Source organism: Phoenix dactylifera, chromosome 17 (genome assembly GCF_009389715.1).
Source record: "Phoenix dactylifera cultivar Barhee BC4 chromosome 17, palm_55x_up_171113_PBpolish2nd_filt_p, whole genome shotgun sequence".
NCBI lineage: Eukaryota > Viridiplantae > Streptophyta > Magnoliopsida > Arecales > Arecaceae > Phoenix > Phoenix dactylifera.
Window position 1 is genome coordinate 15,294,758 of NC_052408.1, and position 27,801 is coordinate 15,322,558.

A 27,801-nucleotide genomic window follows, 5' to 3' on the forward strand; every position below is an offset into this window, starting at 1 on the left:
CATTTATATTTTTCTGAGAACCAGGAGAGGATGATATCCCCTTTCTAATCTTGTCGATTCTAATTTAGGCCGTAGTTCAGAGTCCTAGCCTATCAAACCAGTTCTCGTCAAATCAAGAATTTTACAGGTTAAGTGAGGGCCTCGACCATGGAAATAAAGGGTGGGCCCTCTGTCAGCTCATCTTGCCATTTAGCTTCAAATAACTGAAATCATAAGACTATCTATAGCCACCAAACTCGTCCATCTCATTCTCAATCCTTATCAGAGCTCCATTAAAGCAATTAATTAACATATCTCACCATCGCCATTAAACCAATTAATTAACATATCTTACCATCGCATTCTGTACTGCCCCCCTCCGTACCAAGCTCTTGCATCCGGCCAAACCCTGCTGACAGCCTATCCGAAAAAAAGTTTAAAGAAAAAGAAAAGGCTAAGCATCGCCCGTCATATCACCGCTTGTTTCAAGAGCTAAATAAAAGTCGGCAATTGGTGAAACATACCCCAAATCTACCCGGTGAAATGCACCGGTTCTCGGCTGCCACACAAGACGGCCAGCGCAGCGGTGATTTGAACGGGCGATCCGTAGAAGGTCTCTCCGATACCCAGATTCCGCCGTCCAACCCACTAGGGCCACGACACCCCCCCCAAGAAAGCAACCACCGAAATAAAAAAGCGGGAGTGAGGAAGGGAACAAAAGAGGGGGGGGGGGGGGAGAGGGGACTTCATTCAACCCATATTATACCAGCTGCGAGATCTATTCCTGTTCTCCATTCCCCTCAATCTCATCCTCCCCGCCGCCTTTTCCCTTTCTTTTGTTCTTGTTCTTATTCCAGTTTGATTCTGCTGAGATTAGTTGGAATTCGTGATGGATTGGGGGAGTTCTTGGGGGGCGCTGTGGGCGCTGCTAGTGATGTCGGTTCTTCCCGGGTTGGTTCTTGGGGGGGATATAGTCCATGAGGATGAACGGGCGCCGAAGATCCCCGGATGCTCGAATAACTTCGTCCTGGCGAGTCTCCTCTTCGATTCATCTCGTTTCTTGAAAATTTGCGGTTTCCCTGATTGGAATTTTCTTGTTTTGAGGGTTTTCTTGATTTGTAGAGGCCGTGAACTATGCTAGGTGTGGGGGTTTTCTGATTCTTTTTGTCGCTTATTATTTTGTATGGAAACTTTTCTATTTTTAGGGCGGCGGTAAGGGGGATGTGGAATGGGAAAGATAAGCTCTGCAGATATAATTTTTAGCATAAATGATTGAATTTTTTTACAAGTTAGGGTCGAGCAAATTAACCCTCGCCCCATTTTTCTTGATGTAGTTCTTGATTGATTGCTATAGGAGGGTGGGCTTTCGAAAACCAGGAAGTATAATGCTGACCGTTAAAGCGCTTGAACTGCCAATTTACATGCTGAAAAGAAGACGAAAGAACGAATTTATTTGTTCGGTTTGAGCACTAGATTCTTGGGACTGAGATTAAGTTGCTTGTCCAGGTCTTCAACACGATAAAGCTGTGCCAAATTGCAATACGTTTTCTTTTCTTTTTTCAATTAGTGTTTCCATGGGTAATAATTATTTATCTTTCTTTGTTTGTGCAATCTTTTCTTATTGCATTTTGATGAAACTTTTACCCTTGTCGTTACAGATTATGAGCGTTCCTACTGTTTCTTTTCCTTTGAATTAGGTATGACGAGAATTTTTGATTTTTAGTTATGAACTAAGGTTAGTCTATTAATTTTGAGCTGTCTGACTCCATTAATCATTTCTTGGCTTGGGCATGTTTTTCTATCCAAGGAAGAGAAGTTTTGTTGAATATTGTGCTGTCTGTGAATGTGGATATCTGGAGGTACACTGAATGCCATTGAAATATTCTTTGTTGAGAAACACATTATCTACTTGGCATGGCAAGCATAGTTTCGTGCTGCCAACTTTATTGCAAAGGTACTGAATTTGGGGAGATCCACATGGAAAAACCTTCCAATAATCTGAGCCAAGGAACAATTTAGTTGAATTTGAAGTTTTAGGATACTAATGGACTTCTTATACAAAAGCATTTGTTGACTTTCCTAAAATAGGGATTTGTTTTTGTGGCGGCATTCAGATCAAAGCACAATTTGGTGGAAAATGCCAACAATTGCTAATCATCCACATAGAACCAATTATTAAGTCTTCAGTCTGAGGCCTTTTTAATTTTGTTGCCAGCTTACAAAATTTGCATGATTGGGTAAGAAGTTTCTCAAGCAAATCAAAGGATAGGGATAGAGAGAGTGACTCTGTTTTTACCTTTTTTTTGTTTGGCTCAGCTATAATAATTTTGCTCCTCTTCAATATCGGATGATACTGGTTTTCATCTTTAGTGGGTTTATCGTTAATGGGCGTTAGAATCTTGAATTGGTTCATCGCTGGATCCCATTTTTGCCTTGAGTAGAGTGGTTTCGAGAAGGATCTTATAGCTAGTTTGTATATTCATTCATCTGCTCAACCAAAATATGTTCCCCTTTATTAACTTTCTCGAATTTGCAGTTGCAGTAAAAATGACCCATATAAATATTTGTAATCGCTCCTGATCTTGGTTTCATTTTTTATCTTCTCAGAGAAACCCGGGGGGTTTCATGGTTTGCTTTTTCACACCACATCATTACTGCTAATGGTGCATTGTGGCTAGTCTCAATTTTTGTGCTTTGTTTATTATTTGCGGAATGTCGAACATTCGAGGTACCCAGCTAGTAAACATTTGTAGTGGAAATATGTTATAGGATACTATTTATGGTCTTTAGTCTTTACTCTTTACCTTATGCTTGGTTTGTAGGGATGGGGAACAATCTCAATTTCATAAAAAGTATCTCTTACCAAATTATTATGTTGGACTGTATCTATTGTTGGGTCCCTATGCAGGGAATATGTGCTTGCCGGCTAGCTAATATTCCAGGTTAAAGTCTAGTAGTTTTGCACAAATTAGTACGGTGTCAAGTTGTGGTCTGCCATTATATCAAATCCTGATGTCCAAGTAGGTTGGTCGGTTACATGTCCTGTATATCAAACACCTTGAAGCATGTCCAGCCTGAAGCAAATACTGATTATTATAACATGTTGGTTGTCGCATAAGAAGGACTTGTGCCAAAATGCAGAAAGTTTTTACAAGGTTCTTGCATTGCCAGTACTCAGGGGGGCCATGCTTGTTTGTTGCCCCTTTCTACCCTGTTAGGTTGTAAAAATTTTGTTAAGGTTTGCTTGTCTTCTAAACTGGTTTATGATCCATTTTCTCTCAAGATTTCAGGAAAACCCTGAGTGTCCATCTTTGTTGTTAGGAGTGTGCTAGCAGCATTTTGTGTTTTGCTCTTTGCAAGGCTTCATATTACATATGCTTCTTGCCAGGTAAAAGTGCAAACCTGGATTAACAACAGAGAAGATGCTGAGTTTGTTGGTGTTGGTGCTCGATTTGGCACTACAATTGAATCAAAAGAAAAATATGCCAACCGAACTCGGCTTTCTGTGTCAGATCCTCCTGATTGCTGTACTACGCTTAAGAAAAAGGTTCTTTTTTATGTTCATTTCTTGCAGTGTTTTTTAACATTCAGTAAAGGTGTTTGAAACTTGAAAATCTGTTCCTCTTGTTAGCTTGCTGGAGATGTCCTATTAGTGCACCGAGGACATTGCAAATTTACGACCAAGGCAAAGGTTGCGGAAGCAGCTGGTGCTTCTGCGATCCTTATTATAAATACCCATAAAGGTATGGACTTTTCTTGCTCAGTAGATTGTGGTTATATAATCTAATTTGAAATATTAATCCTGCTAGTTCAACAGTATCAGAGTAGCAGTTGGCTACTGCACCTATATGTAAAATTGCGATTCAAATGTTTCAGCTATAAGTTCTATCCATTAAATTTTGTTCTTTTTTAACATAATATGGCCATTTGCTGTAAGGAAAAAACGATTCTGTACAATAATCAGAGCAATGCTGCCATTTCATCAATACAAAGATGATAAGCTCATTTCATCCTTTTTTTTTGTTTCCTCTTTCTCTTTTTTTTGCTGGTTGGCTCTTTATATTGACAATTTACATGGTATTGGAGTTCTTGAAGGGCCAGATTAAAGGCACTATCTTCAATACATATTCCTGCTTTATTTGCCATTCCCTTTTGTACCTACATTTAGTACCATTTGTTTCAGGGGAACTTAAAACCCTTCTGTATTTTGTCCCTTTCTCATGAGCAATCATGACTCCTTGATTTCTGTCACAGTCCAATTAAATTTTTTTCTTTTCCTTAGCCTGTCTTAATCTCTTATTTTACTGTTTTCTCATTGAGCTCTAATAGATGTCTTTCTCATTTTTCATCTCCACTTTGATCCCTTAGGTTTGCTGAATATTTTAGAAAATACGATAAAATTAGTCACATGTCAGTAGTTCATGTCATCATTCTTTTAAGTTGTCGTAGTAGCTGACTGTCAGTTATTTTATCAAAATGGATTATGTAAATTCTCTTTAATGTAATCTTTCACAAGCGACTGGCCCCAGCGACTGTCAGTTCTTTTTCCTGCACTCTGCAGTTATATGTCATCTCAAATTCAACTAATTAAGCATCTTCATTTTTTCTTTCAAATAACATGTTGACGTATCCCATGGATTTGGTAAACCTCTGTGTAATGAGTATAGTTCCACAAGATTGCTCAATAGAGGACCAATTTCTAATCTTTCCATGTAGGATGTTGATTCTTTCAGTTGTTTCTGCTTCACTTTGTCACTAGGTTTTTATATTATAATCTGTGTCTATCCTGCAGAATTGTACAAGATGGTCTGTGATCCCAATGAAACAGACTTAAACATAAGCATATCTTCAGTTATGCTGCCACAAGATGCAGGTGCAAGCTTAGAGAGCAGCATCAAGAGTGGTGCCTCAGGTGAGTCTTCTATATGGTGCATGGTATTTAAAGCGCATATTTTATTTCACAACAATGATCTTTGTTATTCACTGATATAATTTTATTTGAACAATTCTCTTGTTATTTTTTCTTATATATGTACGCTATAATAAAGTAAAATTGGAGCTTTTACTCCCTTCATATTCACTGTTTATAAGGGTTTGCTGACTCTTGACCTCATTTTCCATTTAGAGAATTTCATATAACTTTTTGTTTGGTAGGAAAGGTGGTTCATGCATCTGAGTTACCTTAAATGCATAAGATCTCTGGATGCTAATAATTGATTTGTGATATTTAAGACATTACAAGTCATGAAGTGTTGGAAGCGCTTGCTTCTTTGATGCATTCATATAAGAGAAAAAGCATATTTGCAGTTGTTCACCACCAAATCTAGGCCAGAGAAATAGCCATCTACAAATCAAATGAATTTTCTGGTTGAGATCCTTTGCACGTGAAAAGTTCATAAACTTAAGAAATACTGAATAAGGACAACTCTCCTGGCTTTGTTTAAACATGCCATTGTGCAAAGTGTGCTTGATGTGAAGGAAATATCTGGGTGAAAATGCTACCTCTTAGGCTCTCAGATCAAAGTGAGAGCGTGATCAGATAATATGATTCTCAAGCACTTTTATACAGGCAAAAAGAACACACTTGTGGTTGTTCTTGCTGATTTGAGAAACAAATTTTGCAGGTGGTTGTTCATTAGGCTGAAAAATACTAATACTCTGACAGTTGGATATCCCACCAGCAGTTATACATGCCAGTACAGTGATTATATGGTATAAGTCCATATGTTACGTGCAGTTGTGGAGCACTTGGTGAAATGAAGTTATCTACACCACATCCTTAAGTGCCTAGCATGTTTGGGAACCTTGTATTTGTTCTGGTATTTCTTCCTTCTGAGCCCGCTGTTCACAAAAAAAAACTATTTGATGCTACTAGAATTGATTAGGATTAGCATCATTTAAATCAGTTCGCATTTTTTTTTTCTTGGTCATTTGTTATAGAGTCATGGAACTCTTGGTTTTAAATAATATAAATAACTTTGCCAATTCACTATGACATTATACATGCATTCTAAACCTGCTGTCTTGACAATTGGCTCTTAACCTGATGCCCACCCTCCTCTCTCTCTCTCTCAACCCGCCCCCCTTCTTTTGAGTAGATATTTGTGTAAAAAGAAAAAGGTTCTATTACAGCTGTATAGCTATCTTGAAAGAAATACATGGTAGGTTCCAATCAGGTCTTGGTTAGAGATTTCCATCATTTTTTTAGATGTAGTTTACGTCCTTGAAGATATAGACAAAGACACCTCTGGGAAAAAGAAGTTGGTTGGATGAAATACGCGTGCTTCTGTAAATTTCTCTCGTGCTGGTTACTGGTGAGGGATTGCACAAAACAAGAATGAGTATGGTATAGATCAGACTGCAGGCAAAAGAGAAGTTAAAGAGACAACAGCACCCTCCTTTCCTAAAAGGAAAAAAAAAGGAAAAAAGGTGCATATATGGCTAGCTGCATTGAAAGATTGGAACAGTAGGCAACAAAGATGATGCACGTATGAGCAGGAAGAAGTGTTGAAATGTGAGTAGGGAATTACAAAGTTAAAATTGAGTACACTAGGTAGAGACCATGTGGAGCCAAGGGATATGGTTTAGGGGATTCAGATTTGGTTGAGATGACATAATAACTGCCTAGTAAGGTTTGGAGCCTAGGAGATCGAGGAGGAGGAGGCATATCAGATAAAAATCTTGAAGGAAATTTTGAGGAAGTGATCAACAATATAAAGGTTTTGTTGCTTGAGGATTTAACCCATAGTCGTGAATGGCAATAAGATAACGGATTTGTAATAGGCTACACTACTTGATGGTTAAGTTTTGATGATCCATGTAAGCTCTTCAGATTCCGTGAATAGTGCCTCTTTATTAATTGTTCAAGTTTCTGATCTTATGTCTTTCCTTCAATGGGTAGTTGCTTTGAGACACATGGATGAATAGACATCTATCATTCATGTTAGAACCTTGGCTTTAACATGCATTAGATTTTTCTCCTAGCAAAAGGACTTTGTTAGCCACAAATTTTAACTGCATGGTTATATTTAAGCGGCTTAAGTCTAATTAAATTCTGGCTCACCTATCCAAACAAACATATGTTTTAGAATATATTTGAAGTAACTTTTTGCCTCGACAGGGGCATACCTCTTTCTGCACTCCTGTTATGTTGTACTTACTATGACATTCTACTGCTGTATTGGGTTTTGATGATCAGCATGAGTCGCGATTCCTCTTTCCACCACCATAGCTTTGAGCATAAGAGTTTCTTTACTGCAAAACATTGGTTTGTAATTTAATTTTCATGTGTCTTATAAGATGATGTCATGGCAACAAATCTACTATGCACAACATGAAGCCAAGTTCTACCTCAACTGCAATTCAGGTTTTCAGAAACTCATTAGTTTTAGTTACTTTTCCAAAAGAAATTAGTAAAATATGTTCGATTGATCTCAATTCTTCTCTAAGCAAGGATGGCTGAAATTTGGTCTTATGATGCTTCTCCATCAACCATGATTACTTTTAATTTTAAAGGTTTGATAATTAGGACTGTCGTAAGACATGCAGATTCAGACCTGATTTAAATCCAATGATGACCTCTTGACCTATGGGTTGGGCATGGGTGCCAAGATGGACCTGTAAAATTTTCAGGTCCATCTCTAGTTTACTGTAGGTGAACTTGACTTTGACCCGACTCCACTTGATCATATAATTCATTAGGTTATGTGACTGATTTTTGGGAACCTGACCCGGATCTGATGGTTTACTCACAATATATAACAAATATAATATATTTGTAAAGTTTAACCTTATATCCTTTGGATTTCTTATGACATTTATTAATTTGTTTTGAAGATATGTCAATATGAATTGTTTGAGGACATTAAGTTATTTGGTATCACCAAAATTGGTGCCCGCTTGGACCTTGTCCTGATCCAAACCTTGTAAGTGTTGGGTAGAGTATGAATCTTAACATACCCAGACCTAACCTATAAACCGGTGGGTCTTTTGAAATCTCATATCCCTGGATGTAGACTCAACTTGTTTTTGGATGGGTAAGGGCCGAAGACATGACTTGATAGTGATACCCCCCTTCTCTCTTCACCACCCTCCGTAGATGCACTGGCTTTGTGTGTCTGACTTTCGCAAATGATGGTTGACTCAGTGAGACAGAAAGGGGGAATTTAGAACTTGAGAAAGCATACCATAACATGTCTTAGACCTGCCTCCCTGCACTAGCCAGGCCTTAATCCCATCTTCTTTCTTATAGTCTACAAGAAGCACCTCTCTCTCTCATGCACTCACATTCAGCGTCAAGGTATGCCAGATCGTACCAAACTGGACGGTATAGAGCTTACCGTACGGGTTCGGTGCAGATATGTGGAAGGGGGGACGTACCAACACTCAGTACGCCTAATTGGCCCCTATATCGGGCGTACCGACATAGCAACAAGGTAGCACTGGTATGGGGTCGGTACCGAGACAGCGTACCTTGTTCAACATGGTGCATTTGATGATCGGTTATATGACTTGATTGCTCTTTTTAATACTTCACAACTTCTTCAGCTGCGGTGCAGTTATACTCTCCGGATCGTCCTCTTGCTGATACAGCCGAGGTGTTTCTGTGGCTTATGGCTGTTGGTACCATCCTATGTGCATCTTATTGGTCAGCTTGGAGTTCTAGAGAAGCATCTATTGAATATGAAAAGTTAATAAAGGTCCTTATTAATAGTTCGCCCAAAAGGCACTTGATCATCTTTGCAGTGTTCGAATATTGCCAAAAGTTTTCATTGCAACTGACACATGGATGATGCTTATAGGATGCCCCAGATGAGATACTCAACATGGAAACTACAGGCACCAGTGGTGTGGTGGATGTAAACACAATGTCTGCAGTATTGTTTGTTGTGATTGCATCATGCTTCTTGATCCTACTTTACAAATTTATGTCCCACTGGTTTGTGGAGCTTTTGGTGGTTCTATTTTGCATTGGGGGAGTCGAGGTGCAAATTCATCAACTTTAGCCTTTATTTGTCATACGACTGCACTTAGATGTTACATTGCTTAATTTCAAGTTATATATGAAGTCTTAAATTGTATCAACAGATCTACTAGTTTTGCTATGGACTATAATTTTGACATAGGAGAGCTTAGAAGTCTCATTAGATGCTCATGTTAAAATAGTGCTGAAGCATGTCTTTCTACTATTGGTTAAGAACTTGATATAAGCTATGTTGCTGATATAGTTTGTTAGTGAACAATAATTTAGCAATGCATGATTCTTATAGTGGAAGTTGTTACTCAACATAAGCAATGTGATGTCTAGAATCTCGTGTTTTTATCTTTTTCTCAGCATGAACAATACTTCCATATCATTCTGACTTCTGGTGGTGTCAAGTTCACTCCTTAGTTGCAGGATATTGATAACTTTTTTGTTAAAAACATCAGGATACATATGATCTGCTTACTTGTTCTAATGATCTCACAAAACATTGTCAAATATGTCTCCTGTCCTTTGGATATATTATTTTTTCTATTGCTATGTTCTTGAAATTCAAGTCTAAATTACACATTCTCAAAATTCTATAGGGCTGATGAAGCTTAGGGTTTTTTTTCTAAATCTCATATTGGGAAACATTTTGCTTGTACAAGAAGTTATTACTTTTTCACCAAAGAAAATCTGTTATGTGATACTACAAATCACTTAGTTATATGAACCACAAGTTGTGGTATAAAAGATTTTGCTGTGATGCTTTTCTTTTATGCTTAACTATTGAATACAAGGTCTGCAATCTTAGTACTGGGTACCGTATCGGTATCTTATCGGTTCGGTACGGTATGGTATAGTAAATCTCTGTGCCGAAATAGCTCTCTTACCTGTTTTCTCAATTTTCATCTCGGTACACCTCAATATGGATCAGTACACACCTCGGTACGCTACGGTACAAGTTGTTTCGCCTCGGTACAGGGGCAATACGCTTTTGTACAGGCTGTATGGGGCTTGTACCGACTTGAATGTGCGTGTCGTACTGGTCTTTTTCTGGTACAGTATGGTATACCTTGTATCGGGCTGTACAGGGTGTAGGTAGACCTTGATTGAATAGTTCAGCAAATGTTTACACTACTCACACTACTATTTCTTCTTTCAATAATTTTATTAATTGGACATTTTTGTTGTACTTCAGGGCCTACAAACATGCTTGGTAGCTATAATATCACGGTATGCCAAATGTTGCATTTTCTTTCCTGTTATGCATATTTTTCATTGCATTGCGTATTTTTTTTAATAAATGGAAATAAATAATTGTCATAGAGGGTTTGGGACCATTGTGTAAGATCCCATCTTTGTTGCATCAATTGCTAACTTGTTGACCCAACGTTCTGGGAGTTAGCAGTTTCTCTATAAACATAAGATGTAATATTTTTATGTTACATCTAAAAACCCTTCTGTGGCTTTTTAATAAAATGCTTCTTGAAATTTACACTGAGATTCAATTAGTGTTCAAATGCCACGTCTTCCTACCAATTCTTTTTTGATGCATGCTTGAACGTGCGGATGATGATGTTTGATCACTAGTTAATGCTTATGCCCATGAAGATAAGCATCAAAGTGGCTTGCTTAAAAAGATTAATCATGAACGTTAAGCACTGCTTTCCAATTTTGATAATGAGAACCTTCCAGCAGGTGTCTTGCAGCCGCTTCAAATCCTCCCTCTCACCCACATCTGCACCTGGTTCCATAAACAGTTCCAGTAATCTGTTGAATGAAACCTTTCCCTTTATGTACCATCAAAGCCAACCGTTGGAGTGATATAAGTAAAATATACAGCTCAACTCAACCAAAGCTTTAATCCCAAACTAGTTGGGGCCGGCTACATAGCTGGTCAACTCTGCCTATGTTTTGTACATATCTGGTTCCAAGCCTCGATAAAGGAGGGTTGTGGTAGGTTGATGGCCAGCATAAAACCATAGTCACATCATGTGATCATGGATCCGGAGAAATAAAAATATATAATATCAACTTTTTTTTACCATATATCTTTTGTGAATAACATTTGTTTGTATTTGGATGCTTTATTGGTGATCGACTTCATAGGCTTAAATCTCTGATTCTTCACTCCTATAACTGCTTCCTTCTTGAACTAAAAAGCTAGCTACTCCGCATTTATGAGATACACATTATGAGAAATGTAGAAGAATTTTTTGAGATGTATGAGAGCGTTGACTAAATTCTTGATCCTGGTCTTTCACCTCTAGGTCAAGATACATTACTTAACATGAAGGTGGAACTGGGTTCAGATATTGATAACAATGATAACACGCTGTAATTATATACACAACCTTGCAAAAGCTTGTGCTATCACTTTATTTGTGAGTACGTTATTTCTGCTAATAGTTGGAGGAACAAGTATACTATAACATATATATGTATATATTTGTAAATATATTGAAGTTTAGTAGCTTGGATCACTTCATTATTTATCCAAAAGCTCTCTCTTAAATAGTATTTGTCTGGATCATATGCATCAAGATCGGGATCAAGACTATTACCTATATCCTACTTATTTCCATGTCTTCTGTTACTATTTTTCCCTGCTTTTCTGCAATATTTGGTCATTTTTTGTAATCCACAAGCTTTCAGCTTGATTTTGAGCATTTGTGACAATGGATGTTAGTTCCATTTACTTGCTTCCTGTCACTTATTCCAAGTTGGGAGGCAAACTCTTGGGCTGCCAGGGACTTCTTTTATGCTCCCATTGTTTTCACTTTATGATTCCTGGTTATGCTGCTGAGTTTGGCCTTAGTTCAAAAACTACCACCAGAGATGTGTTACCCCTCCACCCATGATATCCTGTTTTGTAGATTGCTTCTTGACGTGCTGCCTATCTTGGACCATTACATGCTTAAAACTAAGAGTAGATGATTAGAACTGTTAGTTCAGTAAGTTCCAGATCATCTCATGTATGAATTTGCCCCTGCTATGCATTTCACAGCAAAAGAGTTGACCTATCAAAGTTTGAGAGGGCACGATGCTTTTGGATTGTTACTAATAATTGATATATGGATTTTGGCAGATGGTTTAAACGTACTGGGCAATCTTTCCTTAAAGTGCCCTTTTTTGGAGCTGTTTCATACCTTACAGTAGCAGTCTCACCATTCTGCATTGCTTTTGCTGTTGTATGGGCTGTTTATCGCTCCATATCCTTTGCCTGGATTGGCCAAGATATCCTGGTAAGAAAAATAAAAGTCTTCTGCTTTGCGTACTACTCAAGAATCACCATATGTTCTAGATATGTGCTGCATTGATAATTGGCACATATATTTTTTGAGCTATAACAAGATTGTGCATGAACTGCATTGCAAATATGGTACCTATTCTCATCTGTCGATTTTGTGGAGGCACACTTGAAACTAATTTACTTCTTCAAAATCATATACTTTAATGACAATAATTGAGTTATTTTAGTCCACTAAACTGAGTAAAACTTTTTAAAATTTTCTTTGAGGTAAGCAAGTTGGAATCATGTATTACAGCTTACTTTCTTAATCAAAAATTAGCATCCACTTCTACTTTAGTTATCCCCATTAATATTGTTAATTGTTTTGGACAATAAACATTAGTTTGTTTTAACATCCACAAGCAGTCTTGTTATTAGTTGATAAGGACCTAAGACAGGTTTAAATGATCTTTAAATTGGCTTTGATGATGTGGTATCCATATGCGAAAACAAATATTTTTTAAATAAATGCAACATTGGAGTTTGGGAAAATTCATCTAAATGCAAACAAGTAAACATAATGTTTCTGTACTATTCCAAGAAGGATAAAAGTCACCTCTGCACTAAAACAAGATGAGATGCCTCAATATTATTGAATTACACGGTTAAGATATATGCTATTTGTCAAGTGATGAATTGTGTGGCTTATGAGTAATAATTTGTAAGTTTCAAATCTTAAAATATGAAATATACTGTAGACTTGTCAGCCATAAAACTGATGCTTATCCTTGTGAGCGCCCCTTGAAATCGGGAGTACTGTCTGAAAAATTGAGAACTGGTTGAGATTACCATTTCCAATAATGACAGCAAGGAGCCCCTCACTTGAAAAGAGGGAAGTTCAACTAAGCAATTAAAGTGGCATGATGTTCTTAGAGCGAGATTGTGTTATCTTTCCTTATAAACCATCTCTATCAGACATTTGAGCATTATGGATTGTTCTGTGAAAGTCAGTAGAGCTAGATGTTGGCTTATGTGTGCCACCCTTTTTTTAGAAAAATTGAAAAAGCTGAAGTTTGATTCGGTTGAAGTCATATTTGATGAACTGGCATGTTTGAGTGGATATTACTCCATTTCTTTTTATTCTTGGTATTGGCAGCTGCACATGTAATTCTTCTGTCCTGGATTTTTTGTAGATTAAGTTTTACCTATTATAATTTGTTTTGTTAACCATTATTTTTTTTCTTGCTACCTGCCTTTTTGATCAGGGTATTGCTTTGATTATTACGGTTCTCCAAATTGTTCGAGTACCCAATCTCAAGGTATGATTTTTCCCTTCCCAGTGCTCCAAGAGCTATATTAGTGCTTTTTTCATAGGTTATTGGCTTATATACTCTTAACCATGGATTGAAGTACGATACATACTGATCCAGTGGCTGTACTACAAGTAAGATACTGGTACTAGTATGACTTTCAGTAGAATCAGTACTGTACCGTGCGTACACATGATTCCATATTGCATATTTGCTGTCTTGGTATGGTACCCCACCATACCAGTCCATACTATTATTGGTAAAGTACTGGTCCAGAAACTTTAGATCTTGCTCTTATCTAAGGCATACTAGCTGCAAAATAAATCAATTGTATTCTGAATCTTTGGAAATCTTTAGTATGCTTATATCCTTTCATACTGAAAATAATCTTTTTTCAAAAAGTAGAAAGTTGTGTGATGTTTATGTCTGCATTTTTCTGGCATATCAATATAAAAATTATATGCAGTAGTTTATATAGTCTGTTATTTTTTTTGCAAATGTGATTCAATGTGTAAACTTGCACTTTAAAGTTCGCCGAATCGGTACCTGGACCCATACAGGTTGATGGGCAGTATGGTATGTTACGGATTGGTACCATGCTATTTCGGGAGGCACCTTTTTTTCTGCCAATTTCAAGTGAAGTCGACAAAGCATTTACTGACTTCAGTTCGAAAATGGTAAAAAAAAGTACAAAGCATCCCCTGTTTCAAAAGACCCCTCTGTCGATGAGATGAGAGCTTTCGAGCACTCTCTTTCTCTGCCTCTCTCCTCCCTCTCTCCCTCTCCCCTTCCCTTCCTCCCTCTCCCTCTCCCTCCATCCCTCTCTCTTTCCCTCTTCTCTCCTTCCCCATCTCCCTCCATTTCGAACCAATGGACTAAACCATGCCGGTATTGGACCAGTCCAGGACGGTACACCCCAAACTAGCTGGTTCGGCATGGCTTAACCTTCCATGCTTTAAACTTTATATAATACAATGTCCTTTTCCAGGATATAGTATTATACTATCTGCATAATTTCCTGGAAATTGATGGGAAAGGCTTGTTAATTTGTTTATTACAAACTTAGATGCATTTCATGTAAATGCTACATGAAGAATTTTCGATTGGTGGCTTGAGATTGTTCGCTCCAAGTTGTGACTTGAATATGCTCATGATTCATGTGTGCAATTAATATTTTTCTTTTGTACAATATATTGTGAACCTATGGGATTATCTGGTAACCATAAAAGAAGAAGAAAGATGTGAGCAAGCAATTAAGGCATCTCATAGACCAAAGCGCTGGGGAAGCAGTTCCAGCGAGGAAGACAATTAAGAAGGCATCTCAGCTGACCCCGACGAGACGGGGGAATTCACCAGAGAACCCATCACCTCTGAGCAGCCTATTGAAATTACCAGGCTACCAGAGGGCCTCATCAAGCCTTTGGCTAAACTGGAGGTTTCTAGAGTTGAGGAGCTAAAGACCTTCTATGTTCCTCCTTCAGGAGACAGTGAACGGGGAATACTATTCTATAGGTCGGAAGCACAACCCCTATGGCGCGATGATGATATCCGACTATAAGATCTAGATGAAGAGATCTTCAGGGACGTCAGGATCCCCAGGTACTACCCACCAAAGATGAGGAAGTTGTTGGAGAAGTCCGGATGCAGCTTCAGACAGTCTCGGGCTCAATACAAATTAATTCTTCCAAAGGATGTGGAATCCACCTCAGAGGCGGGCTGTGTTGGCTAGTGGTCCCGTTGCATATGGACTCGACTCGCACCAGTGACGCTGTGCTATGCACATATCCGAAAGCGGTGATAGCTTTCTAAGCTAGGAGAATTGACTTATGTTGTCTCGCTTTGATACCGCTTTCACCCCCCTTTCCTTTGGGCATGGTCGGGGTACCATTATCTCTCGTTATCAATTGAATCAGTCAAGAATACAAAAAAGCGTTTATCGCTTTTGATCGCTCCCGGCTCGCTTTCGAGGCGAGCCTGCACTCTTGCTTGCTTCCGGGTATGAAGGCTACGCAAGAGTTTTTCTTTTCCGCGGATGACGAGGCTTTGAGTTCCTATTACTGCAGCTAGCTGAGACAGAGACCAAGGACCTGTTGCTCCAACCATTCTAGTGGACCGTTTCAGCTATGGTCAAATCGCCTCTTTGCGAAAATCTTTTAAAGTTAGAAAAGAAACTTTTGTTTGGGGCTTTGCTAAATCCAAATATCCATTAAATTCCTATTTCTATTTGAATAGGTTGGCCAGTGGAGTATAACTTCTATTACATTAGATCTGAGTATTCTTGTAGATTTGCAGCTGGCGTGGTATGCAGTTACATGACCTGGAGAATATGCAACTAGGATGCAAGTATTTATTAAAAACCTATAGGCTTATTATATTATATTGCCATCTAGCTGGATATACATAGCATGTGAATGCGCAGACATGATTGCTGATCTTCCTAAACACTATAAATCAAACCATTTCATTGCTTATTAAACCATCCACAGCATATCTCTTAGTTATGTTTGTGATATGGTCATATGTCTAAACTATAGATGTGCCAAGGAGTACAATGTGAACAAATGCTTTGATCGTAGATTAGATTTGCTAATGATGAACCTAGAGGCAAAGAGAAGTGATATAATGACAAAGTATGAGTGAGACGATGTTAGGTTGGAATAATGCAATTTTCATTTGATGAGTTGTAATGATGCTTAAATAAACATGATCTTGGTAGATGTGATGTTAGTGAGCAGGCATGTCAAGCATACTGGTAACCAGTGCATAATGAAGGTGTCATAATGAAGGCAACTTGATAGAGTTCACCTCAAGTGTGGTCCACTCCAAACTTTGGAGGTCTCAAGTGCCTATGCAGAGAGCTGAGTGACATGCTGAATTTACAGTATCAATGATAAATAATTATTGAATGATGAGATTGACAAACTAAGCTATCAATTCGGTGAACTGGTTGACAAAGTCAATTGGCAATGGTAGCCTTTTGGTTGTGGGGACAAGGTGAATTGATGTTTGATGGACGGAGCCCTCATATGTCACACATAGCAAGAAAATGTAGCTAGGCCTCCTTGCAAGAAGTTGATGAGCAAGAAATGGCTAGTCTGGATGCTTTGTGGGGCCTTGGAGTTAGAGCTAGTGAATTATGTAGTCGCAAAGACAAAATGTGCATTGAGCCTTATCATCGACTGGCTTGCACTGGAAGTTTGAAAATCATATGCCATGCGGGGTGTAAAGTCTTGAGCTGTTTAGAAATAGGCTGCTCTTGGACTTGCAATGGCTGGTTCATCTGGCTCTTCCATACTTCTGAGTTGGTATTGGCATTATCATAGTTTCCAAGTCAAAACCAATTGCATCTTAGAGCTTGAAAATGCAAGGCTTTTAACTGTCCACTTTATTTTCCAAGAAGTGGGATTAAGATGCACGCAATCTGCAAAATCCGCTCAAATGCTGGACAGGGAAGAGTCTCAGTCTAACAAATACGTGCTTCATAATCACATATTGGCCTGGCTGTAATCATTGCTAAAATTTTGAGGATATAAGGGGGTTGGGTTTTAGGGTGCTTACATTCCATGGGAGTAGGTTGGACCAGGCCTTTACATGACTTCAACAATGGATCAGTTCAGAGAAAAGCTCGGCTTGGCTCAAATTCAGTCCTTTGTATAACCCCTTGCAGCATATTTGCGTTTTATTTTTCCATAAGATAATTCCACAATCTTAAGAATGAGAATTTTATAAACTAGAATTCCAGCTACACATTTTTTAAAATTTAATTCTATTACTACTGGTGAATGCTAAAAGATATTGTTTATGTTCAATAATTAGGACAGTCCTTCTTATAACTCAGCAAATTATTGTATTTAATACTTGAATTAATGGTTGCAGTTCCACATTTATGATGTTTATATATTGTTGTTCATTGACATGTGTATGTCATGTTCATTTTCATTTTTTTACTTCTTGGTTGCATCAGGTGGGTACTGTGCTTCTCAGTTGTGCATTCCTATATGACATCTTTTGGGTTTTTGTTTCAAAGAGGTGGTTTCATGAGAGTGTGATGATTGTGGTAAGTATTACTGTATTAGTAAGTGGTCCTATTTTTGTTGGACAATGGTGACAATTTGAAGGATTAACATACTACATATGCTCTATTTTGTAGGTTGCACGTGGTGATAGGACTGGTGAGGATGGTGTACCCATGTTACTTAAGATTCCACGCATGTTTGATCCATGGGGTGGTTACAGCATCATTGGTTTTGGTGATATCCTCCTGCCTGGGCTACTAATTGCATTTTCATTAAGGTCAGAACCTCCATGTTCCGACTTTGGTTTTCTTTTATTCTTTCCATGGTTAGTGTTTTACTTTTTTAATTTTAGGTATCCTTATCTTTTCTGTTGCTTAGCGTATCTCTGATTACTGGATAAAATATTACAATATTGTTCTGAAGGTAGACAGCTTTATCTTGTGGTATGGATATCAGGTATTAGAGCTTGCGCACCAAGATGAGTGCATGGCCATTGGGAAATATTGATTGCATATCACAATTGATTTGTGGATGAAATATAACAAGTATGTCAGCGTATTGAATTCTTGTTTGCATTCAGTGCTAAATGCTGTTGCAGGATAGGTGTTTAAAAAACTTGACACAGCTTCTCGCTTATGCTGGGCTTTCATCCTCTTTCCTGATCCTCTGGTACAAACTGAAGTGCTCATCTTTATTGGGATTCTATCCTATCATTGCACTACAATGCCTCTGTGATCCCACATGGTGCTGTCTCCATCATTTGACTCATGAGCCTCTTATAAATGCTCATGTTTTTTCTTATCCTCCATGGTTTTATCGTATCTGGGCTTAAAAATTCTTAACTATATTAAATGATCTTATGTGCCTAAATTGTAACTGTTTCCTGATATTCCAATGCGTATTTTAAAAAGCATTGTTGCTTGGAGATTTTCCTTATAGGTTTGTCACAATCAGACCATATTCTTTGGATGGCATTTCATCCTTTTTCCTATGTAGTATGTGATTTCCCTCTAGCAGTTCAGATGCTTTGTTACATTTATCAATTTGAAACATCTTGTTGTAACAAAATATTTTTAACAGATTGTTGGGCATGTTTCGATGCCTTCTGCTTGTGCACATGGTCCTGTATATCGACTCAAACCTCCTGTTTTGAAGCTTACCGAACCAAACCGGCGCGGAATCACAACTAGGGCAGAACCAAAACCAATCCAAAACGTTATTTTAATATAACACCACTCCTACCCCATGAGCCCTAATCTCTCTCTTACGTTTTCTCATCTTTGAAACTATAGCCTTCCTTCACTCTGATGCCATCGCCGCTGACCTTGAGCAACTCCTTGGCCAGTCGCTCTGCTGATCTCTCTCGTCAAACGCCCTCGTTGGTCACCCTCACAAACCCCCTTGCTGGTCGCCCCAATCGATATCGATCACTCTACCGATCCCCCTCCCTCCCTCCCTCCTCTCTCTCTCTCTCTCACTTTCGGGTACAAATATCTTACTGGTATACTATGTCTCAGTACCATACCGACTTGCTTCTTGATCAATATGGCACTTGGTACCGATTTTGAGAAACTTGCTTGTGCATGTGTAGAGTATGAACCAATGGTTGTTGTCTCGTCCCGAAGCATCCGGTTTGAGGCATACTCACCTGTACTAGATTGGAACTAGGAGGAGATGGGGTTTTGGCTCGGTACATGCCTTGAACCAACCCATATCGGTTACTGCTCTATATTAGGGTGCATATCATATTGTACCATACCAACCCGTACTGTCCAGTTCCAGACGGTGCTAAGATAAAAAAAAGTGAGAAAAGAGGTCAAGAGTTGTTTCGGTACGGGGTGCGTACCATACCGTACCCGAAAGTATTGAACCGGTAGTGTACCAATACAATATTCGGTACTGAAATTGTGGAGCTTGGTACCAATCTTTTTTTTTGGTACAACGGCTGCTCACCCTACTCTAGTGTAGGTGCAGCCAACCGAATCAAGAACAAGAACGTGGCACAACGGTGCAGGAGGGACCCCATGGTGAGTGTAGAGGATCTCTCCGGAGTGCTGAGCCACATAGGTACCAACCTTTCTAATCTATGACACTTTCTTTTAAAGGGCATTGATTAAACCCTGTTATTGCCCTATCTTTGTAGTCTGGTTCTTTGAAGGATCTGTGACATCAGTGACCTGATTCAAAAGCCTCAGCTTGACCAATGTTATGAAAATAAATCGGTCTGTGTTCTCTATGTCCTATGATGTTTTTGTTACCCTTCATGTAGAAATGAGCTTCTCTTCCAACTAAGGGCCAGTGTGGTTACCATAGGATCAGCCCAAACCCCATGAGTGAAGAAAGCTAGTAGCATGAGTGGGAATAGCTGTTCGCTGGTATGGATTCAGATAAAAATATAACAGCATTGAGAAAATCTCTGGGAAATTAAAAATTGCTCTCCAGCATTGTTTTTTCATTCCATTGAAACCAGGCCTTTGTTCGTGCACACTTTAGTGCATGATTTGCCCTCCCCCCCCCACCCCCCCCCCCCTCCCCCCAACAAAAAAAAAAAAGTTGTCTCATCTTGGTTATATCAATCTGTTGCCTCTGACCTATCATCCTTCTCCCTCCATCCTCCCTCTGTCTGTGTCTGTGCGCGCGTGTGCATAAGCGTCTGTGTGGTTGGTTGGGTGGGTGGGTGGGATGGGGTTGGGGGAGGGGGTGGGCGTTTTCTTGCACATGTGCCTAAGAACTATGTGGTCCTTCATTCCAAACAGTCCCCTGTTGTTCTCTATTAGCAGGTTGCAGCTTAAATGGGATTTTAGGTGTCATCCCCTGTGTGGAATCCTGTCTATGCTACTAAAAGGGCATTTTAGTGCATGAGGCTCCGGGCACTATGGTTCTAGGGGGGATCAGATGTATGCAGCCTTACCCTCACATGTGGAGAGACTGTTTCCGTGTTTCGAACGCATGACACTCTAGTCACAATGGAGGTTACTGCTAAAGAATATTTTTGCATGCCTTTTGATTCTTGTGAAAGTTATTATATAGAATTTTTCTTTATAGCTTTGCAAAAGTGCAAAACAGTTTAGTGAAACTGTCTGTTTGTTGTCCGCAGATATGATTGGGCTGCAAATAAAAATCTACGAGCTGGCTATTTCTTGTGGTCCATGGCGGCTTATGGTTCTGGTAAGACAGATTAGTACTTATTCTAGTCTTTTAGGAAGATTAGCATGGAATGTCAAAGCTAATATTGGAAGTAACCAGAGGATAATCTCATTATTGGTAATGTAGCTTCATGGATTAGTTACATTTATTGATTTGTTCTGTTTGTACTTGCACCTCTAATAAGAATCGATGTACATTTATAAATTGATTTTATTGCTTCAACTCTTTGAACAAAGAAAGATGATCTTTGCAGGTAACACTTTCATGTTATTTGTTTCTGCAACAGAAACAGTAAGGGTGGTTGTTAGTGCTCACTTTAATGGAGCATCATGACTTAAATGTTTTTGCTTCTGAACTTGATAGGTCCACTTTATAGTGACACAACATACATGCGTTCTAGTTCTCATATGCAGATTACCAAGATTAAGACATATCGACTTTTATCCACCATCGCAAAATGATACAACTACTGAAATGGATATTTGGACGATAGAACAAAACATTTTTCTGCTGCTATCAGTCATGCCTGAGCATTGTGCTTGAATTTATTTCTGCAGGTCTTCTTATTACATATGTTGCTTTAAATCTAATGGATGGACATGGTCAACCAGCTCTTCTCTACATCGTCCCCTTCACATTGGGTAAGTCGTGATCTGATAAGCGCATAAAAGATAAGGGGAGAAAACGACTGGAGGAATATATAACTTGGAGGGGAAAAAATTGATCAGGAGTTTGGTAATAGATAACTTGCTTTAAAAGGGGTGATTTTGGCTGAGCTGATGGCTCTTATGATTCAAAAGCATATAAGCCAATCATCCCATCTTTAACACTTTACTTTATCTTGAATTTGAATCATGGTAGCTCTGCAAAATTTGTTGAAAGTCTTTTGCTTATGGAATGCAGTTTTTGGCTCCCACTATCCTCTGTTGATTTTTCTGAATCCTTTGCAGGCACCTTCTTGGCTTTGGGGCGGAAAAGAGGTGAACTGAAAAATCTATGGATAAAAGGAGAACCAGAGAGAATTTGTCCACATATTCAACTTGCTCAATAGATCTCTGTATTTTGACATCAAATAAATAAATAAATCTCTGTATTTTCATCCAACATTAAATAGATAGGCTGCAGGCTCAGCTTTCAACCTGTAAGGGTTAATAGTGCAGAACTGGTGGAGATTTGGGAAGAGATTAGCTCTTATTGTGCTTTTGCTCAATGTTGCATTTTACCGTCTGACTCGGTTTCAAAAAATAGCGAGCTATTTACTTGTTTCTACGCCTAGGAAAAGAAAAAGAAAAGACAAACGAAAATAAAAGTCATATAGCGTGCGTGCTGATTCGTAAAGCATGTTTTCTTTGGACCTCAAAACTATGTGACTCCGATTTCCATACGATACAGCAGGTCAAAATGTTCATCAAAATCGGTCATCAATACTTGGCGATCCAAACCTTAATTGTAAAGTTTATATTTATATAGTTTGACTAAGGTTTGGTATGTATGATGTTTGTGTGAAATCTGAGTGATAAGCGGTTGAAGTATTGTGCCCCTATAAATTGTTGCTTGTATATTGTGGGCGCAGTTCTGAGGCCTCAGGATGTTGCTCGTTCATGTGCTGATACAGATATAGTTACTAAAATTGGTCCTCGATTATATAGAGATAATTCTGAGATGCTCCGACGAAGCTTTGCCTTTTTAATTGGCCGACGAAGAATCCTATTTTCTATGAAATGCTTAAAGTTATAACTTGTCCAATCGATGTCCTGCTTATATAACGATGATGTATAGCGCTTTGCACATCATTTTGCACCTTCATTGTCTGTCTGTCTGCTGCTGCTGCTTTATTCTTTTTCCCCCTCGTGTCTTTGGGTGTTATTGCCGGCCTTTATGAAACAAAATAAACCACTCCTTTATCTACCCTTTAAATATTTATGTTTGCTACACTCAACACAAGCCGAGCAAAGAACGCACAGCGTTTCAGCATAAAAAGCTTCCATGTTTCATGAAAGATGATATATACTAAAAAAAATTCTCATTTCAGTTTTTACTGCTATGTACCAATCCGTTGACTGCTAAGAAGCACCTGCAACAGAATATTTATGTGCGCACATATCGCCATGCACTCTCAGACGGGTGTCGTTTTGCCATCGCAACTCTTGCGCCCATTTTATTCGCAGAGAATTAGATCACATGCCTAAAAAAATTAGATGTTCCGGGACGTGTCAGCGAACAATTGGTCGGTCCGCTATGCCGACGCGCAGTGGTGATGCGTTGGCGTAAAATGAGGTGCTGGACGGTTGGACTGAGGTAGGTGGCTTGGTCCGGTCGGTGGAAATTTTTGTGGGTTTCTATTTTTCCGTCGTTTCCATCTGGCTTGCGGCTTGGCGTGGGGCGGGGGAAAACGTGTGGCGTGGAGTAGCGGGGCGGCGGACGGCCCTTGGAAGAGAGTTTGCTCGCGTAATTGATGTTTGATTTTGGAAGGCTTCTCTGGGCCACAAAATAGAGAATGGCTTCGTCTCCACCACCTCCCAATCATGTTGGGCCACTAGAAATGGGCGAACGTAGACAATTACCAAATGTCCTTGTCGTTGGCCATCACAATGTGCACAAGGGCGACATAACATACAGTCAATAATGTGAAAATTGGACTATGGCGACTCGTTTAGTAGACTTCGGATACAAATAGACGAGTATGGGTTCAATGAAAATCCAGGAAGTATTTGCTGTTCTTAGCTACTTACTTTGGACTATGATATGTTCATCATGTTGAGGAATTTTAATAGGATATACCTCGAATTCATACTATGTCACGTGGATTTAAATGTTAAAGTTAGATTTCTAGCACTCTAATTCAAGCCTAGCTGGCCAACTTGGCTAGTAACATATCAAACTCATTAAAACTATTATATCTAGCTGGACTAAGAAATGATTCCCGAAATTATAGATTCAATTATTGATCACCCTAAGCAAAGTAATGTCAAGGATGGAAATGCTTGGATGTCTTGGATCGATTGAGCAACCTTGAAAGATGCATGGTTTATAAATTTTGGTAAAATGTATGCCAAGATAATACCACATCAAATTTTTGCCAAGATAAAACTAGATAAATATATTTATTTGATATATATGCGCATACATATAAGTTAAATTAGAAATTTATCACATGTATACAACACAGTGCAAAGTGTCAATAGAGGGAAGCATTTGAAGAATCATGCAAAACTATGAAAAAATGGTTCAAAATAAAGAAAGAAAATTGACCAATATTATCCTTTGTGGTGAACAATGGAAAAACACACCTTTTAATTCTCATTGCCAAATATTTTCCATATAAATTATATTCATATGTTCTACCAAAAATTATAAATTATATTCATCTTCTCTTCTCATCGGCTTCATTTCAAAAGATCGACTCTGAGTGACCACATAAGAGTTAGCACCATTTCGCCATGCATGTATTAAGGGTAACTCATCTTTCTATTGAAGTACATATATCAAGGAATATGGTCTAATTGTATCTGACATTGCCAAGTACTAATTACTAGCACTATGCATACATATATAAATATATTATAGCTGTGTGCCTGAATTATTTTATTGGCTTTTTGTGATGGTGACAACACCAATGAGGATGTAGCTCTTGGCCGCGTGCGAAAGCGAGCACCAACTTTTGTCACGAGTCCTCTCACAAATGATTCGATTCCAAGCTGTCGCTTTCCATAACGGTCGTCTTCGCATCGGATATATGACCCTGCTCTCCGGACTGGTGTCCTCACCGTCGGTAAGCGTAAATGAGCTTGACCCTTGAAGTAACATTCTGGCATTTTGGTGCACCTTAATAATTAATTGTTCGTTTGTTATTACTAAACAAATACTAAACAGAAAGCTTCTGCCATTCTTTCTCCCTCTTCTTGGGTGGAAAATAAGTTGAACAGTAAAAAGAATAGTGAAGTATGCAAAGAGAGATAGATGATAAGGAGTAAAGGAGAAGGAATTAGGTAGGTTAAGAGGAAATATGGTTGTGTCACAAACACCTTTCTAATATACTTGTGAAGAAATCTGTTGCTTGGCCTTTTTATTAATGAATTAGAAAAAATCCACTTACTTTTATAGCCATTCATGTTGCAAGCATAATATTAATGGCTTTACTTCACAGTCCATCTCTATGCAAAGATAAACCTCTGAGATTGAATCAAGAGTCAGATTAGAGCAGCTGCTGGCCTTCATTGATTCACTGCAAAATGTCGCGCAAAGTATGGTTCTCAATCCAAGTAATTTGGACTCCAACAGCCTTGAAGTTGGGTGCATGGCTGGCATTACAATTACTGATTGTCGTATGAAAGCATGAAGATGGATAAGAGTTCTATAGAGGATCCTGTATAATAAATAATACATCAATAACAATTCCTCAATGCAGCATCATTCAGATCATATTTGAAAAGCAAGCATTTGATAAAAAGGTTGCAAGCAGTTCATGAATCAGTCTTTTTTAATTGAACCAAGGATCTAAGATGAATTTTTGTCTGTCAAGGTTGGAACCGTTTAGTACACTAGGGAAGTGTCCTGTCCTTGTATACCCAGGGCCATCAAGTGAAAAATCTCTCTTCTCTTGTTCTCTTCTTAGGTTATACAGTAAGTGCAGTTGTATAGAGTGGCCGGTATGAGACAAGATAAGGCCAAGCCACCTCCCTGTCCATATTACGTAGTATATAAACCCTTTCCAGAACCATCTCTAAACCACCCCCAGAAGCCAACTTGTATTTTAAATTAACACATAACCCTATCTATTAAGCCCTTATAAAGAAATAATATGAGTTAAATAGCACACCACAAACTTGAGCCATCTGTGTGTCTATAAAAGCCCCCACCCATCCTTGGATTCCACTCGAGTCGCAGGCTTTTCCTTCTTTATTGCTCACATTTTAGGAGAATAGAGTTCTTAGGGAGAGAGGGAGGAAGATGGAAGGGAAAGAGGAGGATGTTAGGCTGGGAGCCAACAAGTTCTCAGAAAGGCAGCCAATAGGGACGGCAGCTCAGAGCCAGGACAAGGACTACAAGGAGCCCCCACCAGCTCCCTTGTTTGAGCCAGGGGAGCTCCAGTCATGGTCCTTCTACAGGGCTGGGATAGCAGAGTTCATGGCCACCTTCCTCTTCCTCTACATCACCATCCTTACTGTCATGGGTGTGGTCAAGTCCAACAGCAAGTGCTCCACCGTGGGCATCCAAGGGATTGCTTGGGCCTTTGGTGGCATGATCTTTGCCCTGGTCTACTGCACTGCTGGGATCTCAGGTCAAGAAACTGGCCCCCTTCCTTCTTTTTCTGTTTTTCTTATCTTTTCTCCATTTTCTTGGTCTCATCTTGGCCTGATGGTGTCATGTTGCCTATTCTCAAGTTGGTATCATCATTACAGATTATATAGGTTGTAAGTTATAATTTTCAGTATTAAAAGGAAGGTTTATATTTGTTTCATATGCCTTTTTCAGTTCTATGGTTTTATCCCTTTCACTACAGTAGGCGCAGGTTAATTTTTTTTTAGTTTTCATTTTGTCAGGAACAAATGCGAAATATTTTTATAAAAAATAAAATGCGAATATATGGCTTTAGTAATTTTTCTCTAAAATCATCTCACTGCTTTTTAATTTTTTAAGTTATTTTTTCCAAAAAGGAATATTGCTTGCTTTCCATTTTCTCTCTTTTCTTTCCATTTATATTATTTATCATTTTGCCAACAATTAATTTTTTTCCATGTACCTCATTTCCACTCCTGAAGGCTTGAACCCCTAGTGTGTGTGTGTGTGTGTATATATATATATATATATATTCCTCTGGCCTGTTGCTGTAGTTTGGAGCACTCCTTCATTGTTTGAAGGCTGGTTTTGATTTAGTTATTTCCTTTTGCTGAATTGGCAGGTGGCCACATCAACCCTGCTGTGACCTTTGGGCTGCTGTTGGCAAGGAAGCTCTCCCTGACCAGGGCTGTGTTCTACATGGTGATGCAGTGCCTGGGTGCCATCTGTGGTGCTGGTGTGGTCAAGGGGTTCCAGAAGGGGCTCTATGAGAGCAATGGTGGAGGAGCCAATGTTGTGGCTCCTGGCTACACCAAAGGTGATGGCTTGGGTGCTGAGATTATTGGCACCTTTGTTCTTGTCTACACTGTTTTGTCTGCCACTGATGCCAAGAGGAATGCCAGGGACTCTCATGTGCCTGTAAGCAACTCTTTCGATCTCAAGACATGTAGTCAGCCTTCCATTTTCTTTGTAGTGCTATCAATTTATCCATGCATATTTTATCTTTAACTTTGCAGTACTCTTCATGTCTTTATAGACAAATCCTGCTTATATGTATCCCATATTAGTGCTTAAATATAATGGTGCTTAAAAATGGTCCTCTCTTGTTTTGCTTGCTGGGATTCTGTAGCTTTTGAGACTTATTAAGATTTTAACCGTTGCTTTCAAAAAACTATTTGATTCTACAGTTTGCTAATTTTCTGAAACTACTAGAACCTCACAGTTTGCCATCTTTTAAATTTATTATATAAAGATGCTCTCTCCCTGTTTTATTTGGTATGTCTTTGTTTTTTCTTCTCCCCTCGAATTTAAGCTAATAAACTCTGGTGAAATTTACGCAGATCCTTGCTCCCTTGCCTATTGGGTTTGCCGTTTTCCTTGTTCACCTGGCTACCATCCCCATCACTGGAACTGGTATCAACCCTGCGAGAAGCCTCGGGGCTGCCATCATCTACAACAAGGACCATGCTTGGGATGACCAGGTAAGCAATTAAGCCCCTCTTGGTGTGATGACGAGTTCTGTGTACTACTTTGATGATAGCTTAGACAACTAACTACATATTCTTTCTCTCTTCCCCAGTGGATTTTCTGGGTGGGACCATTCATTGGAGCTGCACTTGCTTCTATCTACCACCAGGTGGTCATCAGGGCAATCCCATTCAAGAGTAGGCCTTGAGCCATCATCACCGTTACTTATCTCCCCTGTATCTTGTGGCTTGCAACTTGTCTCTCTATCTTCCTATGTATTATTCCAGCACTTTGGCTGTTTATTAGAAGTGTGTAAATTAAGTATGCTTGCATTGCTATCTTATGGAGCAGCTTCTGGAGCATATGCTGCTTTTATTCATTCTCATGTTTATCTTCTTCCAA

At 38.9% G+C, this 27,801-nt stretch overlaps 2 protein-coding genes across 2 annotated transcripts; both read left to right on the forward strand.

The window, feature by feature from the left end:
• Positions 1-691: 691 nt before the first annotated feature.
• LOC103705526 (signal peptide peptidase-like 4) lies at positions 692-21,897 on the forward strand. Its single transcript, XM_039115200.1, has 14 exons — positions 692-1,009; positions 3,368-3,526; positions 3,611-3,722; positions 4,772-4,891; positions 8,527-8,678; positions 8,781-8,963; positions 10,146-10,180; positions 12,036-12,192; positions 13,445-13,498; positions 17,454-17,546; positions 17,640-17,782; positions 20,603-20,673; positions 21,210-21,293; positions 21,603-21,897. The coding sequence occupies exons 1-14, from the start codon at positions 869-871 to the stop codon at positions 21,701-21,703; spliced, it is 1,605 nt and encodes a 534-aa protein (XP_038971128.1). The 5' UTR covers positions 692-868; the 3' UTR covers positions 21,704-21,897.
• A 3,614-nt stretch (positions 21,898-25,511) lies between these two features.
• On the forward strand, positions 25,512-27,801 carry LOC103705518 (probable aquaporin PIP1-2). The gene is made up of 4 exons (XM_008789252.3): positions 25,512-25,933; positions 26,555-26,850; positions 27,273-27,413; positions 27,512-27,801. The coding sequence occupies exons 1-4, from the start codon at positions 25,603-25,605 to the stop codon at positions 27,605-27,607; spliced, it is 864 nt and encodes a 287-aa protein (XP_008787474.1). The 5' UTR covers positions 25,512-25,602; the 3' UTR covers positions 27,608-27,801.

What these genes read in the sequence shown, in the direction of transcription:
- LOC103705526 (XM_039115200.1), top strand. Translation starts at nt 869, where the DNA reads ATGGATTGGGGGAGTTCTTGGGGGGCGCTGTGGGCGCTGCTAGTGATG. An exon ending in GTACTACGCTTAAGAAAAAG is followed by an intron (nt 3,527 to 3,610) that starts GTTCTTTTTTAT and finishes TCCTCTTGTTAG; the next exon opens with CTTGCTGGAGATGTCCTATT. An exon ending in TTCGAGTACCCAATCTCAAG is followed by an intron (nt 13,499 to 17,453) that starts GTATGATTTTTC and finishes TGGTTGCATCAG; the next exon opens with GTGGGTACTGTGCTTCTCAG.
- LOC103705518 (XM_008789252.3), top strand. Translation starts at nt 25,603, where the DNA reads ATGGAAGGGAAAGAGGAGGATGTTAGGCTGGGAGCCAACAAGTTCTCA. An exon ending in CTGCACTGCTGGGATCTCAG is followed by an intron (nt 25,934 to 26,554) that starts GTCAAGAAACTG and finishes CTGAATTGGCAG; the next exon opens with GTGGCCACATCAACCCTGCT. An exon ending in ACCATGCTTGGGATGACCAG is followed by an intron (nt 27,414 to 27,511) that starts GTAAGCAATTAA and finishes TCTCTTCCCCAG; the next exon opens with TGGATTTTCTGGGTGGGACC.